Genomic DNA, 19,830 nt, shown 5'->3' with positions numbered 1-19,830 from the left:
TGATGTTCAAAAATGCTTTGGTTTCAATAGAGGTGTGAATTTTGGTTTGGTTCCTGTCATTTCAATAGTTTTATTTTCCAATTATGTCCCCAGCTCATAATTTTGACTTTGATTTTAGCTTTAAATTATGTTTCTCGTAGACTGATAGTCTCCAATTTTCTTTAATTTACTTGGTGTTAGTAGAATTTCACACCTAGAATTGTCACCAAATTCAACTGAACCTCATCCTTTCCTTTCCAGTTGCTTACTAAGAGAGTTAATTTCAATGAAGGTGTGAAACATTGCTTTTAGCTGTACGCTAAAAATTCACTTGTTTATAACTTGAAAGACCTGCCTGTTTTAAACATTTGTCACCTAATTCAACTGAAACCTTCATCCATGCTTTTCCAGATGCTTATTAAGATAGTTACTTTCAACGAAGGTGTGAGCCATTGTTTTTAGCTTCATACAAAAATGATGTGTGTTTGTTTGGGAGAAGGAATCTGCATTTTATAATCCTGCTCTTTGCGGCTGCTATTAACCCTTTGTGGGATCTTTCCCTGTATCCTCTCATGTTTCTCTCAGACCAGATATTGCCAGACTTCCATGTTTCAAATGACACATCTTTCCATATTTTCAATTACAATGGGAGGCTGGTTCGTGTGTTCTGCACTCGAGGTTCTGTGGATTCTATGGATGCAAGATTTTCTGTCGGCTAAATCAGACACTACAGGGCCTGCGTATTTGAGATAGGGGCCCCATACTTTTTTGCAATGAATCTAATTTGGCTCAGAATACACTTATGACATACTGGGTGAGTTTGCGGTCATTTCCAGCCCCACAGACCTCAGCGTCCCAACATAAGTGAATTAACCAATAATTTGTGTATTTTCCAGAGATCTTTAACCCTTGATGGCTCCAATTAGTTACAGGCACCAGATTTGTAAAGAAAACATTAACAAAATGGTTTATTTATAACAAAAATAAAAGATGAACATAGAACAGAAATAATGGTCTACTGATCTAACTATTCCCAAAACACCATTCCACCCTCCACCCAGACACGCACAAGACAAACATATGGTAGAGGGGTAGGAAAATAATTTAAAATAACAGGAATTTGAGGTGGCACTCGGCGTGGTTAGCACTGGGACTACGCTGCTGAGGACCCAGGTTCGAATCCCGGCCCTGGGTCACTGTCCGTGTGAAGTTTGCACATTCTTCCCGTGTCTGCATGGGTTTCGTTTCACCCCCCCAATCCAAAGATGTGCAGGTTAGGTGGATTGGCCACGCTAAATTACCCCTTAATTCGAAAAAAAATAATTTGGTTCCTCATTGATCTTGTTGTTTTCTTTTCATTCTTACCTTACTCCTCGTTGCTTGCCTCAAACAGGTTTTGGAACAGGCTGACAAACTGCCCCCAAGTATCGAGGAAGCCTTTCTCTGACCCTCGGATGGCGTGGAGAAATTCCGAGAGGTCAGCGAGCCAGTCTGCAGCCTTGGGTGGTGCTGCCGATCGCCAACCGAGCAGGATTCTCCAGCGTGCGATTAGGGAAGCGAAAGCTAGGGGATCGGCCCCCTTCCCCATGTGTAACTCTGGCTGCTCCGATACCCCGAAGTTTGCCACTATCGGGCATGGCTTCACCCCCACAACCTTGGACATTGCCTCGGAGAAGGCTGTCCGTAACCCAGCACGTTGAGGCAAGCCCAAAACATGTGGGTGTGGTTGGCCGGGCTCCTCTGGCACCACTCACATTCGCCCTCCACCTCTGGGAAAACCTACTCATTGGGGTTCTGGTGTGCTCAGTGCACCACTTTGAGCTTGGACAGGAAGAGGGGGAGTCCCCAGTTTGTCCTCCCATTTTGCCTGGTCTCGTCCAGTGGTGTTCGAGCTCTGACCAGTAGCTGTCCATATATTTTCCCACATAGCCCCCCCCCTTCTTGCTGCTTGTGACTATCAGGTCCAAGATGAACATGTTGCCACTGGTTAGCTAAAGCAGAGGTGGTGTTGGGTTGGTATAGGGAAGCTAGGTGGGTGCAGATGGAATCACCGTCATGTAGAGGGTCTGGCTTAGGGACGTGAGTGACAACCTTGCTCCCGTTCTCACCGGCAAAGTATTCACCATGTCCAGTGGTTGTTTCCACTTTGAAAATATGAAAACCATTTTGACAACATTGTAAACTGGGGTCAATGTTGAAGTTGGCCTCCATTTGTGCTAACCATCTGCTCGAGCCAGTGGGAGTGGATGCCACGTTCGGGGGCTGGAGAGAATGAGTACTTTGTTCCTGGAGGGTCGGTTTGCCAGTCTAGAGAAATTGACAGAAAGGTTTGGGCTCAGATTTATTTACGTATCTTCAAGTTTGCAACTTTGTGAAGCCGAGTTCCCCAGCATTCCCTGTAGCGTTGCCAACCTCTCTAATAGAGAGGGTTCTTTCACTCTCAGAGACGGAGGAAAGGAGCACTTCCAGCATTTATGGACAAAGTATGTCAGAGGATTCAGTGGAGTGGTTAAGATTAGTTGCGTCATGGGAATGTCACTTTGTCTTCTCAAGTGGTTGCAGTGATGTCATTGTCTCGGACATCTATAAGGAGCTTATGGGGTTGGAGGAGACGCAGACCGAGGAGCTGCAGCGTAAGTGGGAGGAGGAGCTGGGAGGGGAGGTAGAGGATGGTTTATGGGCAGACGCATCGAGTAGAGTCAACGAGTCCACACCATGTGCCAGGCTCAGCCTGATACAATTTAAGGTTGTGCACCAGGCTCACATGACAGTGGCCTGGATGAGCGGATTCTTTGGGGTGGAGGACAGGTGCACAAAATGCACGTGAGATGTGTTTTGGACATGTCCAAAGCTTCGGGGATTTTGGCAGGGGTTTGCGGATGTCATGTCCAAGGTTTTAAAAACAAGGGTGGCACCGAGTTCGGAGGTGGCAATTTTCAGGGTGTCGGAAGATCCGGGAATCCAGGAGGAGAAAGAGGCAGATGTTTTGGCCTTTGCACAGAGTTAGGATATGGGTGGATGAGCTTAAGCGAGGGTTGGAAGGTGGGAGATTAGCCAGGCAGCATTGGTATAGTCGATTCTAAAGTAGACAGAGGATTTTAGCATAACAGCACATAGACAGACTGGCGATGTTACAAGTAGATAGATTGGTGAAGAGGATGGGTTCAGATGCTCAGGTCAAAGGAGATACCAAGGTGACAGCAAAAGGCCTATGAAGTGAAGCTAGAGCAAAGAACAACAAAGAGTGTTTGATAAGATTTTAATTTTTATTTCGAAACATAACGATTAACAATATGCGCATTGAATCAATTTTTTTTCAATTCTAAAAATTCAGGTTTCAACTTTGAGCGCAATTTGTAAAATTCTTTTAAATACAAGTGCACATTTTTTGGGGGGAAAACAGTACTAACAGTCATTGAAATGTCACACACAGTAAGTAAACCTTCATTGAAACATTCATACAATCTGGAGGTTATTAAGAAAGAAACCCCAAAGAACTGGCCCCCCAAAACCTTCACAAGGAGCGAGACTTATGGTTTGTAGAAGATGCAGAGATTTCAGTTAAAGTTCTGGGGCAATCTGACTAATGCCCCCCACTTCTGATTATATTAATTGAATGCCATTGGTCAGGTAATTCTGGGGAGCGGGAGTTCTGTAAGATACTAATCCAAAACCACAATTAATAGCAAGAAAATAGTTGATCCTTTAAATAATTTACTCTCGTTTCTGGCCAGCAAAAATAACGTTTGCGCTGTAGCAGATAATCATTTCTTTTGTTCCTTGTTTTGCTGCATTAAGTTGATTGAATTGGAGCTTGTGAAAAATACAAACTATAAACCTGCCACTGATTAAATGGCCATTCTCACTGAAGAGCTACTATGAGCAATGCAAAAATGTGTCGCTGGTTCTTTCATGCAATATATTCCAGTTGCTCTACATCGTGCAATAGCGATCGTCATTCATCTGCTCCTGCATTGTTACCTAGCGTTGCGATCTGTTTTGTTGCTGCCTTAATCACCTTTTCATGAATAATTTAATGGAGACACAATCATGTCTACAGAACCACAACAGGTAATCTCTCCCTCACAGTCCTGCTGTCAGATGGCACATGGTTTGGTACAGTTTACATACAGTCACAAAGATAACAAAAAAGTTTGATTGTATCTAGGGTCCTATGGCAGTCTTGCTAACATGCCAGTGCTCAAGAGCGTAGGGCATCACTAATGTTCGTCATTCGTGTTTCAAAAGGATTAGGTTCTGTCCCCACTTCAACCACAAAATGTGCCCATTTTGTTGATTATTACAAATGATGGATGGCGAATGCAGCAGTTGTTATTCAACTGAGCGGTTGGGCATTCAGAGATCAGGTATTCAAACATGATTAGGAGGAAAAATGATTAGCTTCTGCCTCATTCCTGTCCCTCCCTCCTACCAACTGCCTCCCCATCACACACAGGCACAGACCTTTCTGCAAAGAATCATCAGGGTCAAGGCGTGCCAGGGCCTCTAACTCTTCAGAGTACAGAACCACATGCTGGACCAAAGGTTGTCCCCGCCCAGGGAAGAGCTGAGTGCAAGTATCATAGGCAAGAAAGCTTTGAACCAATTCAAGAGTCTAATTTCCACCTCCCGAGCACAGTGATGAGTGGACTACCCTCAGACACACAGTCCTGCAAAATCTCTGCACTCTAATCCTAAAATTGAAAAGGAAATCTATCAGAACCAAAACCTGGTTAAGAAAAGCAATAAAGATTCACCATGAAGCAAATATATTGGACAACACCTCAATGGAGTCTCGCATTAGCGTCAACATCATCTACAGGGTTCTGTGATATCAACAGAACACAATTAAGACTTCACAGTTATAAATGAACACAAATCTAACCATTTTCAACTTCAAATCAACTCTAAAATAAAGTAATACTGCATATTGGCAGAAACAGCACCAGCAGCTGCAATTTCATTTCAATGCTCTTTGTTCCACCTCACCCCCTTTCTCTCGACAGGTATAGCTAGGCAGTGTTGTTGTTTGAGAGAAAGTGTGACAAGAGGTGGAAGCAGACAGACTGAGGTTGTGTTTGAGACACCGATGTTCGTTATATCTTATGATAAATGGGGGGGGGGGGGGGGGAAAGAGAGAGAGGCAGACAGAGAACAATTGTGAGTAGTGTGTCAGAGAGAATGAGAGGGAAACAGAATGTGTGTCAATGAGCGACAAGCAGGTAGATATCGAGATAATCAACTTGTGTCTTAGTAGGTGGATCACAGAGAGAGAGACAGGCACACAACCCAACTTTTGGGTGCGAGAGAGAGAGGATGCAAGGGGTACAGATACACGGAAGGTGTGTGAGACAGTGTGTGCGGGCAGAAGGGGGAAAATGTTCTGTAACTGGGATCAATATCGCAATCTTAGGGCAATGTCAGTTTGCTTTGAGAGGACAATGCAAATCTATCCTGCATTGCTTTCACCAGAATTGGGGGAGCACTTACTAGACCCACCAGAGATTTGCAGGAAAACTATATAAAAGCCTTTTGAAACAAATATCTGAAAACCACACAAAAATATACCACGTTCTGGTTAAAGGAAAAATATCTTTCCACCCATTGTCTCCTAAACAGTTAAATTTATCCGATTGGCCATTGACTTTTCCATGATGTCATTCAAATGCTTATCCAAAACAATTTGCATTTCCACACAAGAAATATGTAACGCATTGATACAAGGCTGACAAATAACGCAACCCCACAAAACATAATTTTGAAAATTAAATCTAACAAAAGTAATAGTCATACTCTAAGACTATAACATTTCGACACAACTGGAGACACAAATTCACATGAGCAAAAAAAAAAAAAGTGCCATGGTAATGGTGAATGACCTTTGTCCTCAAGCACCACGAGTGGAGTGGGCCAAAGAAGAAATGTTGACCTGAAAACCATCCATCCACAACACTGAGATTGTCCCTTAGCCGTCACCCAACTACATCCCTTCATGGCTTCATATTTTACACCAAACTCCCCCCATTCAAAACCTGTGAGGTTTCAGACTGTTGGGCACTCATGGTCAGTGTCAATGGGGGCATGGGAGGGGAAGCGAGCGAGAGAGAGAGAAGCAGGAGAGAGAGAAGGGGAGAGAGAGGGAGAAACAGAGAGAGGGGGAAAGAAAGAAAGGGAGAGAGAAAGAATGAAAGGACAAAGAAAGAAAGAGCAGATTAAGGCTGGGGTAGGCAAAAGTTGGGCTATCACGGAGACAGAGACGGAAAACCAAGATGGCTTTCCCACGTACAAGATCTCTTGCGACTTGAAATGAGATTTATAAATAGCTGAGTGTAAATTGAATGTCCCCTTGATGTGGGGGTGGGAAGTGAGACTATGACTGCATAGCCCTGGCATTTACCATTTTGCTACTGGGGGAGGACACTGTCCCTTACGGCAGAGATGTCCAAATACCACCCCGGTGGGCAGCCCGAGACACAAGCTCAACTTCAGGCACCCAGACAAGGGGGCACAAGCTTAAAATTGGGGGTAGAAATTCAGGGGCAATGTCAGGAAATCGCCTCAAAAAGCTATCGAGGCTGGAGAACAATTGCAGTTTGCAACACAGTGATAGATTTTTAGTAGGTGGGGTATTAAGGATTACAGACCAAAGCAGGTTGGTTGAGTTAAGATACAGGTCAGCCATGATTTAACGGAGTGACAAAACACACTGGAGGGGCCGAATGGTCTCCTCTGGTTCCTTAGACTTTTAGGACTGGAGGTTTGGGAAGGGCTGTTTTATTTTTAAGTGCTGATACCTCATTGGGTGGATAAATCCTGATTCTGACTCCAGGATCGGTTAGCAACAGAAACTCTGGTTATACGGGGATTGATTGGAATGAAGATGTAAACTCTACCTGGCCTCACCCGGAGATTCCTGTACAGGCCTTGGAGGCGAACGTTTTGATGCCCCCTCTGGGGAAATTACGGTGTGTTGTGAATCAACATTGAGTGCCGGTAATAAATAAGTCTTTTTACTTTATTCTTTGGCACGCTTAGCGAACCAGAAGAGTTCCCATTTCCCCATGAAGAGGCAAGCAGGACCTTGCTTTGTTGGAAGAGAGGCTGGGAAGTCGGGAAAAAGGTGCAATGGGGACTAGAAGCAGAAAAAGGGACAGTATCGAGACCCTGACGCTCCAAACCCGGAACATCACACAGCACAAAAGACAGGCCCTGAAGGTGTAACCATAATGATGCAATCTACCAAAACATCACGGGTCAGCTGTGGTAGAAAATACAATGGATACACTGCAGGATGTTCTCCCCCATCAGCAGCACTTCCAGCCTGATTAGTGTGCTCTTAAGGCTGCCACGCTCCATCCCTCCTGCCCACCTAACACTGAAGGTGGTTCCTGACCAACTTGGAGCTCTTCGCTCACTGGCTCTTCATTCAGACACTCGCAACAGTGCCGGGAGCGGGTACCAGAGCACCAGCTGATTGCAAACAGACAAGCTGGGTTCAGTAATGTTAGTGTCAGTGTTATGTGGGTGGAGGGGGAAGGAAGAGGAAAGCTTGCAACCAGGAAGGTTGCACTGTCAGACATAACCTTGCAGGACTTTGTACCATTACAAATCACTTGCCCGAATTATCAAAAGATAAACCTCCGAATTACGCACACCAGATACTGATTTAACCCTCTGCTGATTCATGCAAACATTAAAAACAGAAACAGGGACAATTTTTGGACTATATACATGCATCACAAACAGCTAATTATCAACTGCCTATTGCAATAGATTGTACGATAAATTCTCACTTGATTGAGGAATGTGATTATTGGGGTTGTACCTTCAATTCGCAAGAATACGGAAGGTTTGGTCCTGCCCAATTATAACATTCGTTTTAAATTTTTACGTGTTTTTATTTTTACAATGACCCGTGTCAGAACATCAAATTCCAAAACTGGTCGGAGATCTCACAGCCTAAACAGGAATCATGGCTGGAGATGGTGCTAGGTGAATGCTGAACACGCTCGATGATTAGCTCGTTATTCCATTTAAAACAAAGGAGTTAATAACGGGGATGGAAACAGGCAAGAGAGGAACCTTCCCCAGATGGGTTGGGCAGCACCATCACATTAGTCCAACTACCTTTTGTTAGAATGGAAATTTCCGTTATACAAAAGTCTAAAAAGTCAGATGAAAGAACAGCACTAAATACCCAGGGATCCAGGTGGTTTAAGACAGCTGGGGTTCTCATTGGCTAACATGACTGACGATCCATGTCAATATTAATCATTGAACCTGCCGTTAGCAGTTTAAAGATCAAATGCGATAATTTCACACTTTTCTCCACGTGTAGGAACTGCTCCTGTGCAGCTTTTAATTTGTGCATCAGACCCTGGCAGTAATCTTTCATAATTTGTAAACATGATGTGGAGATGCCAGCGTTGGACTGGGGTGAGCACAGTAAGAAGTCTTACAACACCAGGTTAAAGTCCAACAGGTTTGTTTCAAAACACTAGCTTTCGGAATTCACGCGAGGAAGGAGCAGTGCTCCGAAAGCTAGTGATTCGAAACAAACCTGTTGGGACTTTAACCTGGTGTTGTCAGACTTCTTACCATAATTTGTAAAGATTTGTCTACAGGTGTCTACGCAGAATTGGAAGTTTTCGCAGACAACCCCGGTGTTTAAACCAACATGGCATTAGGGATTTTTTTGCCGGGGGGGGGGGGGGATAAAGAAAGAGGAGGAAGAGATTTCACATAACCAATCTGCACCTTAAAGCCCTTTGGGTTTAACACCTTCTGCACTCAGTAAAAAAAAAAGTTATGAAGGACTTCACATGGGGGACGAGCTTAAATACATGTTGAACTGTAGTGACATGAATTCTTGCTCAGAGGTTTAGTGAGTCTCAAATGGTTTTCATTTGAATTGGACAGTTCAGATTGAAACAACTGAGCTCTGACCCACTGATTTTCAAGGTTTAAGTTGTACTAGGCCAACCCTAGACATCTCCATCACAGCACTACAGAAGATAAACCGTCAGCCGTACCTGATTGGCATATGAAATTCCCTCATATCTCGGTGAGAAGGGTTTACTCATTAATCTACGTAGTTACCATACTCTTTCATTGAAGGAATGGTCATTATCTTCATTTGGAGTGCAATTACTAATATCTTATTCAGCACCAATAGTGCAAACCCATCAACATTGGAGAGAGGGAGGGGGTGGGAGTCACAGGATTGCACAGAGTTAGATCACCGTTAGCCACACACTTCCCTGCGGGTATGGAGGCTTTCCCGGAAGGCACTGCACTGCAGAGGCAGGTTTGGTCACTTACCCACCGCGCGTGTGTGTGTGTGTGTGTTATGTCTGATTGTGTCTGCGTGTGTGGCCGCGTCAGAGAACATGTATACGGCAGAGTGCGTGTGGCATTTCCTGGAATATTAATTAGATTTTTGAACTGTCATTATGCAGAATCCTGGAGCTCTTTTGCTTTCTTTAGGATCAGGTCGACATCAGAGATCGGATAGTCCTGTCCACGGGCCAATGGGAGAGAGAGAAAAGCACAGTCAAATATACCAGACAGGCAATATCTATACCTTTAAGACTTGCATTAATATATCATCTTTCAGGACATGCCAAAAATTGCATTTACAATGAAGTACCGTTTGAAGTTTAGTCACCGTTGTAATGCAGGTAACAGAGCAGTCAATTTGTGCACAGCAAGCTCCCACAAACAGCCATGTGATAACGAGTAGATGATTTTTTTGTGATGTCACCTGTGAGGTAAATATTACCCAGGATTCTGGAGAGAACGCCACTGCTCGTTTTTTTTTGGGGGGGGGGGGGGGGGGGGGGGGAGAGAATCGTGGCCATGGAGCCTTCTACACTCACCTACGAGGGCTGAATGAATGAGTAAAAGACAGGACCCCCGACGGTGCAGCACTCCCTCAGCTTAGTAAGACACTGGGAGTGTCAGCCTGCATTGGGGCTCAAATAGTGGGAGATATGGTGTAGTGGCCATGTCATTGGACGATCAATCCAGAGGCCCAGGCTATTGCTCTGGGGGACCGATGTTCAAATCCCACCCTGGCTACTGGTGCAATTTGAGTTCAATTTTATTTTCCAATTAAATGGACAATTTGGCGTGGTCAATCCACCCATCCTGCACATCTTTGGGTTGTGGGGGCAAAACCCATGCAAACACAGGGAGAATGTGCAAACTCCGCACGGACATTGACCCAGAGCCGGGATCGAACCTGGGACTCGGCGCTGAGAGCAGCAGTGCTAACCCACTGCGCCACCGTGCTGCCCAAATTTAGTTAAATTAATAAAATCTGTGAAGCTAGTCTCAGTAATGGTGTCTGTGACACTATCACCGATTTTTGTAAAAAGCCATCTGATTTAAGGGGATGGGTGGCAGGGTGGCACAGTGGTTAGCACTGCCGCCTCACTGGCCGAGGACCCCGAGGGTTCAATCCCGGCGCTGGGTCACTGTCCGTGTGGAGTTTGCACATTCTCCTCGGGTCCGTGTGGGTCACACCCCCACAACCCAAAGATGCGCCGGGTAGGTGGATTGGGCAGGCTAAATTGCCCCTTAATTGGAAACAAAATTGAGTACTTTAAATTTATTTTAAAAGAAAAAAATAATGTCCTTTTGGGGAGCAAATCTATTGTTCCTTTCGGTCTGGTCTACCTCTGCTTTCATTCCCACAGCAATGTGGTTGACCCCTAACTACCCCTCTGAAATGATGTAGCAAAGCCACTGGGTTCAAAGACAATTAGGGGTGGGCAACAAATGCCAGCCTTGCCAGTGACACTCAATTCCTTGGCACAGGACTGAAAACTCAGGGCGCCACCCACTGAGCCACGGGACTAGCACTGAAAGGATACAATTCACAAACACCAAGTCATTACAAGGGAGTTATTTTGGGGCAAACAGGCATTGATTGGCCAGCAGCATCCCATTCCTGCTACTTCTGCCACAATGCTGAAAACAACCGTACCCTTTAGTTCTGGTGCTGAGTGTAGGCAGGGCTCCTTTGCCTCCTTTAGTTCTGTGGTTAGTGCAGGTGAATCGCACCAGTTACAACAAATGATCAGTGCAATCCAGAATCCAGCTGTTGGGACTTTGCTTCAGCAGCTGGTGCCATGACCAGGGGAGTGGGTTGACCGAATCCAGCACCAGGAGATGGCTGTTTGGCCCATTGAGCCCTTGTCGGCTCTTTGACAGAGCTACCCCAATTAGTGCTGCTCCCTTACCCGTTCCCAGTTTTCTTTTCCTGCCTTTTCTTCCCACCCCCCCCCCCCCCCCCCCACGCTTTTGACCGTTCATCCAATTCCCTTTTTGAAAGTTACCATTGAATCAGTTTCCACTGCCTTTTGAGATGGCGCATCCCAGAATTCTCCTCGTTTCACCTCCCACTTCTCTGGTTTGTTGCTGAACTGGAGCATGATCGCACACGTGGAATAAATACCCCGTCCCATGTACAAGCTCGCAACAGGAAGTCACATTGTCTTCTACACCCCCTAGCTTTCAATTAATTAAGGCAAGAATAAGACAGAGTGGCTTTCGATATTTTGATGGCCTGGGACGCAACATTCTCCTTCCTATACCCGTAACCGTAATGCTTCGATCTTAATACAATTTCCCCAGGGCAATCTGTTACCGTGATAGAAAAATCAGAGATAGAGGTCTTTAGAATAATGAGGTGCATTGATAGAGTTTTTATTGGGTGGGTGAGGGGTTGTACTCAAAAACTCGGGTCACTAATAAGTCCAATAATTTAAGACAAGCTTTCCCAGAGAGTGGGGAGAACGTTGGGGTTGGGGTGAATGATGTCGATGCATCAAAGTGGGCAGCTCGATAAGCCTGAGGGGGAAATGTGCAGAACAGCTTCTGGATGGAGTGAGCTGAAGAGGGGACAGGGAGGAGGCTCATGTGCAGCATAAACATTGGGATGGGGTCAGTTTCTGCACCCTCAACTCTGCGTGATTCTCCGTGGAACAGTCTGGTCCCAAGATAGAATCCTTTTTCAATGTTGCTGCCCCATCCCCAATTAACATGCCGACATCAAACTAAGAAAAAGTTTAAAAAATAAAGTCCAGTAAAAGTAGATGTTTTGTGGAAACATTTAAAAGATATGGAGATGGGAGGGAGGAGTGTTGGGGAAAATGCCCAAGGATATAAAATGGGGACAGACATCGGATAGTGTGTCTGGAGCTTTATCGAGTGCCCCTGCATCCACAGGTCAGGAAAATAAATTACTGAGTATTGTGGAATTTAGTATTTCCTCCCCCCCACCCCCCCTATCTGATGATGTACAAACATTGTTTTTATTGGTACAGACTAATTAATAAAAACACACTTTCAGCAGAGAGGGCATTATTTTAAGCACATGAGGGTGGGACTAAGGACCTGTTGGAGGGGGGATTTTTGATTTATTCAAGATTATGGGGGCTCCTCTGGCTCGGCCAACATTTATTGTCTATTCCTGACTGCCCTCGAGAAGCGGTAGTGAGCTGTCTTCTCGAACCGCTGCAGTCTGCAAGGTGTAGGATTTCATCGGTCCAGAACATCATTACCGATAAAAATAGAAAATGCTGGAAATGCACAGATCAGGCAGCAGTTCTGAAGAGACAGACGAGGATTGGCTCAGCCTGTAACCGTCCCCATCATCTTTTAAAAAGAACTCAGCCAAATGCAAGCACTTCATAGCGAATTACAAAACTCTCCCACCGTGTCAAATCAAACTGTAAGATGCTCGAGATCTCTAATACTCACCAAATAGTGGTGCTTTTGGACAGTGAAATCTCCCACCTGATCTTTGGAGATGGGACACAAAGATACTTCCCAGCGTGCTGCTTTTCGAAAGGAACCCACTGTCTAATGAGAGGAAGTCACTTATCAAGTTCGATGAAAATCGAAGCATTTTGTTCACGAGAAAGGAAACTTTGAGGTGACAAGTTGGAAATTTAGAAACAGGAACCGGCAGAGAGCGACACACAAACACACACACGCAGAGAGCGACACACACACACACACACGCAGAGAGCGACACACACACACACACACGCAGAGAGCGACACACACACACACACACGCAGAGAGCGACACACACACACGCGCAGAGAGCGACACACACACACGCGCAGAGAGCGACACACACACACGCGCAGAGAGCGACACACACACACGCGCAGAGAGCGACACACACACACGCGCAGAGAGCGACACACACACGCGCAGAGAGCGACACACACACGCGCAGAGAGCGACACACACACGCGCAGAGAGCGACACACACACGCGCACAGAGAGACACACACACGCGCAGAGAGCGACACACACACGCGCAGAGAGCGACACACACACGCGCAGAGAGCGACACACACACGCGCAGAGAGCGACACACACACGCGCAGAGAGCGACACACACACGCGCAGAGAGCGACACACACACGCGCAGAGAGCGACACACACACGCGCAGAGAGCGACACAGAGTGAGGCACACAAACATACAGGCAAAGACTGAGACAGACAGAGACACAACAAAGGAAAAGACACAGGCAGCGACTCAGCTGGACACACTGAAAAACACAGGCAGACAGACACACTGGGGCAGAGACACATGCGGACGTCAGCACAGAGTAGACGGGTCTAGATGGCAGGAAGTTACGGACAGAGGGTTTTTGAAAAAAATCCAGTATGACATTATCAAGTTATGGAGGAACAAGTTAGTGATCTTGGTACATGTTAAACAGGTCTGAGCGCAGCACGTCATTAAATGTCTGAGTAAATACCTTTATGAACTGTTGAGGTGACAGGTAAGGGTGTCTGACAGATGGTCAGTCTCAATGACAAAGTCAACATTCTCAGGCAGAAAGGTATCAGAAAAAGGAAGTAAATGATTTTTGAAGAAAGATGCAAATGGAGAAGAATTAGAAAAAGGAAGGGGGGGATGATCCTAACATTTCGAATTGTCAGCTGGCAGATATTGCGTTTATAATTTTAGATTTTAAACAAAAGCTGCATTGGAGCTGCTGATGAACTTAATGGAGAACTGTGAAAACAATAACCGTGCAACCAATCTGCCTACTCGATCTATTTGGTGATGCTGCAATATTCTTCGTAGGTTTAAGGATCATATGTAGTCTATAATAATCTTTATTGTCACAAGTAGGCTTATATTAACACTGCAATGAAGTTACTGTGAAAAGCCCCTAGTCGCCACATTCCAGCGCCTGTTTGGGTGCACGGAGGGAGAATTCAGCATGTCCAATTCACCTAACCTGCACATCTTTGGTCTGTGGGAGGAAACCGGAGCACCCGGAGGAAACCCACCCAGACACGGGGAGAACGTGCAAACGCCGTACAGACAGTCACCCAAGCCGGGAATTGACCCTGGGACCCGAAATAATTTTTAAGTCACTTCCATTTCCTGTGGTACAACTCTACATAGTGAAATACAAGATCAGAATGAGGCCATTCAGCCCCTCGACCCTGCTCCCCCCCCCCCCACATTCAATATGATTGTAGCTGATCTGGAACCTCGGCTCCAAATTCCTGCTTCAAAATCCAATAGAGTCCTATAACCATTGTGGCACAGGTGTCCACTCAGCCCATCGAGTCCATGCTGGCTCTCTGTAAAGCAATCTTGTCGGTCTCCCTTTATTTTCCTCAAGTGCTCACCAAATTTCCTTCTGAAATCATTGATCATCTCTGCTTCCTGCCAGCTGTGTTCCGGGTCATTATTACCCACTGTGTAAAAAGGTACAGCCACACATCCTCACTGCGTCTCTTGCCCACAACCCAAAATCTGTGTCCTGGCCCGTGTACCATTAGCTATGAGGAACCAGTTTTTGTCACATTATCTAAACCTGGCATAATCTTGTGCACCTCTATCAAATCTCCCTTTTGCTCCCGGGGCGAACAGCCCCAGATTCATAAATCTAAACTCGCAGTTAAAATCCTTTAGCCCTGAAACCATTCTGGTAAATCTTCTCTGCACCCTCTCAAACGTCCCGCCATCTTCCCTGAAATGTGGTGACAAGAACTGTCTGCAATCCTCTAGTTGTGACCTAATCAGGGTTTCCTAAAAAGTTCAGCAGAATCTGTTTGCTCCACCTCTATGTAAGAAGCCCAAGATCTCATATCTTTGGCAACTACGGCACGGTAGCACAGTGGTTAGCACTGTTGCTTCACAGCTCCAGGGTCCCAGGTTCGATTCCCGCCTCGGGTGACTGTCTGTTCAGAGTCCGCACGTTCTCCCCGTGTCTGCATGGGTTTCCTCCGGGTGCTCCGGTTTCCTCCCAGTGTCCAAAGATAGATATAGATAGAACAGTACAGCACAGAACAGGCCCTTCGGCCCTCGATGTTGTGCCGAGCAATGATCACCCTACTCAAACCCACATATCCACCCTATACCCGTAACCCAACAACCCCCCCCCCCCCCCCCCCCCCCCCCTCACCTTACTTTTTAGGACACTACGGGCAATTTAGCATGGCCAATCCACCTAACCCGCACATAAGGGCAACACGGTAGCATGGTGGTTAGCATAAATGCTTCACAGCTCCAGGGTCCCAGGTTAGATTCCCGGTTGGGTCACTGTCTGTGCGGAGTCTGCACGTCCTCCCCGTGTCTGCGTGGGTTTCCTCCGGGTGCTCCGGTTTCCTCCCACAGTCCAAAGATGTGCGGGTTAGGTGGATTGGCCATGCTAAAATTGCCCCTAGTGTCCTAAAAAGTAAAGGTTATGGGGGGGGGGGGGGGTTGTTGGGTTACGGGTATAGGGTGGATACGTGGGTTTGAGTAGGGTGATCATTGTTCGGCACAACATTGAGGGCCGAAGGGCCTGTTCTGTGCTGTACTGTTCTCTCTTTGGACTGTGGGAGGAAACCGGAGCACCCGGAGGAAACCCACGCACACATGGGGAGGACGTGCAGACTCCGCACAGACAGTGACGCAGCCGGGAATCGAACCTGGGACCCTGGAGCTGTGAAGTATTTATGCTAAACCACCATGCTGCCCTAAAGATGTGCAGGTTAGGTGGATTGGCCATGCTAAATTGCCCTTTGTGTCCAAAAAGGTTAGGGTGCTCTTTCCAAGGGCCGGTGCAGACTTGATGGGTCGAATGGCCTCCTTCTGCACTGTAAATTCTATGATCTACACTCTCAATGTCCTGGCACCTTCAATGTTGCACATGCATCTCCAGGTCTCTCTGTCCCCGCATACTCTTCAGAACTGTGCCATTAGGTTTATAACCATCTTTCCCCCATTCCTTCTGCCAAAATGCATCACCTCCCACTTCTCTATCAAATTCCATCTGCCGCCTTTCTGCCTGTTGCAGGCGAAGTGGATCATCCGCACGATCGGTTACATCTCGAAGTTTGGTACCGTTCCATCAATTAAAAAAACTTATATTCCAATATCCAAGTAATTTACAGATATCAAAAAAAGCTGTGGTCCTAGCATTGACGATTCAGGGACACCCTTGTCCATAATCCTCCAGTCTGATACATGTGCCAGGCTCAGCCTGGTACAATTGAAGGTCGCTCACCGAGCTCACATGACAGTGGCCCGGATGAGCAGATTGGGCCAATCAAGGATAGTAGTGGAAAGTTGTGTGCGGAATCAGAGGAGATAGGGGAAGCGTTAAATGGATATTTTTCGTCAGTGTCTACACTGGAGAAAGACAATGTTGTCGAGGAGAACACTCAGGTTCAGTCGACCAGGCTAGTTGGAATTGAGGTTCAAAATTGGGGGCAGCAGGGTGGTTAGCATAAATGCTTCACAGCTCCAGGGTCCCAGGTTCAATTCCCGGCTGGGTCACTGTGTGTGTGTGGAGTCTGCACGTCCTCCCACTGTGTACGTGGGTTTCCTCCGGGTGCTCCGGTTTCCTCCCACAGTCCAAAGATGTGCGGGTTAGGTGGATTGGCCATGCTAAATTGCCCGTAGTGTCCTAATAAAAGTAAGGTTAAGGGGGGGTTGTTGGGTTACGGGTATAGGGCGGATACGTGGGTTTGAGTAGGGTGATCATGGCTCGGCACAACATTGAGGGCCGAAGGGCCTGTTCTGTGCTGTACTGTTCTATGTTCTAAAAGGAGGAGGTGTTAGCAATTTTGGAAAATGTCAAAATAGATAAGTCCCCTGGGCCAGATGGGATTTATCCTAGGATTCTCTGGGAAGCCAGGGAGGAGATTGTAGAACCTTTGTCCTTGATCTTTATGTCGTCTTTGTCGACAGGAATAGTGCTGGAAGACTGGAGGATAGCAAATGTTGTCCCCTTGTTCAAGAAGGGGAGTAGAAACAACCCTGGAAATTTTAGACCTGTGAGCCTTACTTCGGTTGTGGGTAAAATGTTGGAAAAGGTTATAAGAGATAGGGTTTATAATCACCTTGAAAAGAACAAGTTGATTAGCGATAGTCAACACGGTTTTGTGAAGGGTAGGTCATGCCTCACAAACCTTATTGAGTTTTTTGAGAAGGTGACCAAACAGGTGGATCAGGGTAAAGCGGGTGATGTGGTGTATATGGATTTCAGTAAGGCGTTTGATAAGGTTCCCCATGGTAGGCTATTGCAGAAAATAAGAAAGTATGGTATTGAGGGTGATTTAGCAGTTTGGATCAGTAATTGGCTAGCTGAAAGACAGAGGGTGGTGGTTGATGCCAAATGTTCATCTTGGAGTTCAGTTACTAGTGGTGTACCGCAAGGATCCGTTTTGGGGCCACTGCTGTTTGTCATTTTTATAAATGACCTGGAAGAGGGTGTATAAGGATGGGTTAGTAAATTTGCAGATGACACGAAGGTCGGTGGAGTTGTGGATAGTGCTGAAGGATGTTATAGGATACAGAGGGACATAGATAAGCTGCAGAGCTGGGCTGAGAGGTGGCAGATGGAGTTTAATGCGGAAAAGTGTGAGGTGGTTCACTTTGGAAGGAATAACAGGAATGCAGAGTACTGGGCTAATGGCAAGATTCTTGGTAGTGTAGATGAACAGAGAGATCTCGGCATCCAGGTACATAAATCCCTGAAAGTTGCCACCCAGGTTAATAGGGCTGTTAAGAAGGCATATGGTGTGCGAGCCTTTATCAGTAGGGGGATTGAGTTTTGGAGCCACACGGTCATGCTGCAGCTGTACATAACTCTGGTGCGGCCGCTCCTGGAGTACTGCGTGCAGTTCTGGTCACCACATTATAGGAAGGATGTGGAAGCTTTGGAAAGGGTTCAGAGGAGATTTACTAGGATGTTGCCTGGTATGGAGGGAAGGTCTTACGAGGAAAGGCTCAGGGACTTGAGGTTGTTTTCGTTAGAGAGGAGAAGGCTGAGAGGTGACTTAATAGAGACATATAAGAAAGTCAGAGGGTTAGATAGGGTGGACAGTGAGAGTCTTTTTCCTCAGATGGGGATGACAAACACGAGGGGACATAGCTTTAAATTGAGGGGTGATAGATATAGGACAGATGTCAGAGGCAGTTTCTTTACTCCGAGAGTAGTAGGGGTGTGGAACGCCCTGCCTGCAACAGTAGTAGACTCGCCAACTTTAAGGGCATTTAAGTGGTCACTGGACAGACATATGGATGAAAATGGAATAGTGTAGGTCAGATAGGCTTCAGATGGTTTCACAGGTCGGCGCAACATCGAGGGCCGAAGGGCCCATACTTCGCTGTAATGTTCTATTCATTGGGGTGGAAGACAGGTGTGCAAAATGTGCGGGAGGACCAGCGAACCATGTCCACATGTTCTGGACATGTCCGAAGCTTAGGGGATTTTGGCAGGGGTTTGCTGATGTCATGTCCAGGGTGTTAAAAACGAGGGTGGCACCGAGTCCAGAGGTGGCGATTTTCAGGGTGTCGGAACACCCGGGAATCCAGGAGGAGAAAGAGGCAGACATTCTGGCCTTTGCTTCCCTGGTAGCCCGGCGGTGGATGCTATTGGCTTGGAGGGACTCAAAGCCCCCGAGGTCAGAGACCTGGCGCTCGGACATGGCGAGCTTTCTCTGTTTGGAGAAAATCAGGTTCTCCTCGAGAGGGTCACTGTTAGGGTTCGTCCGGAGGTGGCAACCGTTCGTCGACTTCTTCGCAGAAAATTAATCGTCATCAGAAGGGCAGGGGTTAGTTTAGCTTGGAGTAGGGGGTTAATAAAGGTGGGACCTGGAAGGGAGGGGGACGGCTTTTGCACTATGTTTATAGTTTCATGTATAATGTTTATTTTGTTGTTATAATACCAAAAATACCTCAATAAAATGTTTATTAAAAAAATCCTCCAGTCTGATAAACAATGGCCCATAAACGTGCTGATTCCCCAGTGTCTCAATTAGCTGGTCCCAACGATACGCTGGGGAATCCCACTCGGCTGACCCAACAACTTCCCCAGAAGTGCTGACTTCCTCTGGACAACTGTGCTGGGCCGGGAACCATCCGTCAGAAGCGATTTGAATCACTAACTATTCTGCCAGTTTTACCCTTAAGTTATTCTGAAAGTATTGAGATTCTTCAAACTCCAGAGAAAATATTTAAAAAGTCAAGACTCAGCCTCACACGGGACACCCCTCAGCGGGTCCTCCGCACCACACCCACCCACACCTCCTTTTGGCCTGGACCGAGCCCACCCCTCCCCCCAAACTGCACAGTGCTTTTTTTGTTCATGGGATGTGGGCGTCGCCGGCTACGTCAGCATTTATTGCACATCCCCGGGGGGCATTTAAGAGTCACATTGCTGTACAGTCCACAGTCACACGTAGGCCAGACCGGGTAAGGACGGCAGATTTCCTTCCCCAACAGGACATTAGTAAACCAGATGGGTTTTTACGACAATCGACAATAGTTTCATTTTATTTGCAGATTTTTATTGAATTCAAATTTCACC

The 19,830-nt window shown here is 46.4% G+C and overlaps 1 protein-coding gene across 1 annotated transcript in view; it reads right to left on the bottom strand.

Moving 5' to 3' along the window:
- Positions 1–3,226: 3,226 nt before the first annotated feature.
- The window catches only part of tbc1d13 (TBC1 domain family, member 13), a 59,225-nt gene continuing 42,621 nt past the window's right edge, over positions 3,227–19,830 (bottom strand). Inside the window, 2 exon segments of the mRNA XM_038781788.1 lie at positions 3,227–9,495; positions 12,748–12,849. Coding sequence (XP_038637716.1) covers positions 9,430–9,495; positions 12,748–12,849 — 168 coding nt within the window. The 3' untranslated portion in view covers positions 3,227–9,429.

This window comes from Scyliorhinus canicula, chromosome 21 (genome assembly GCF_902713615.1).
Source record: "Scyliorhinus canicula chromosome 21, sScyCan1.1, whole genome shotgun sequence".
NCBI classification, from domain to species: Eukaryota; Metazoa; Chordata; class Chondrichthyes; order Carcharhiniformes; family Scyliorhinidae; genus Scyliorhinus; species Scyliorhinus canicula.
The sequence above is the reverse complement of the archived record's forward strand: the minus strand, read 5'-3'. Positions and strand labels throughout refer to the sequence as shown.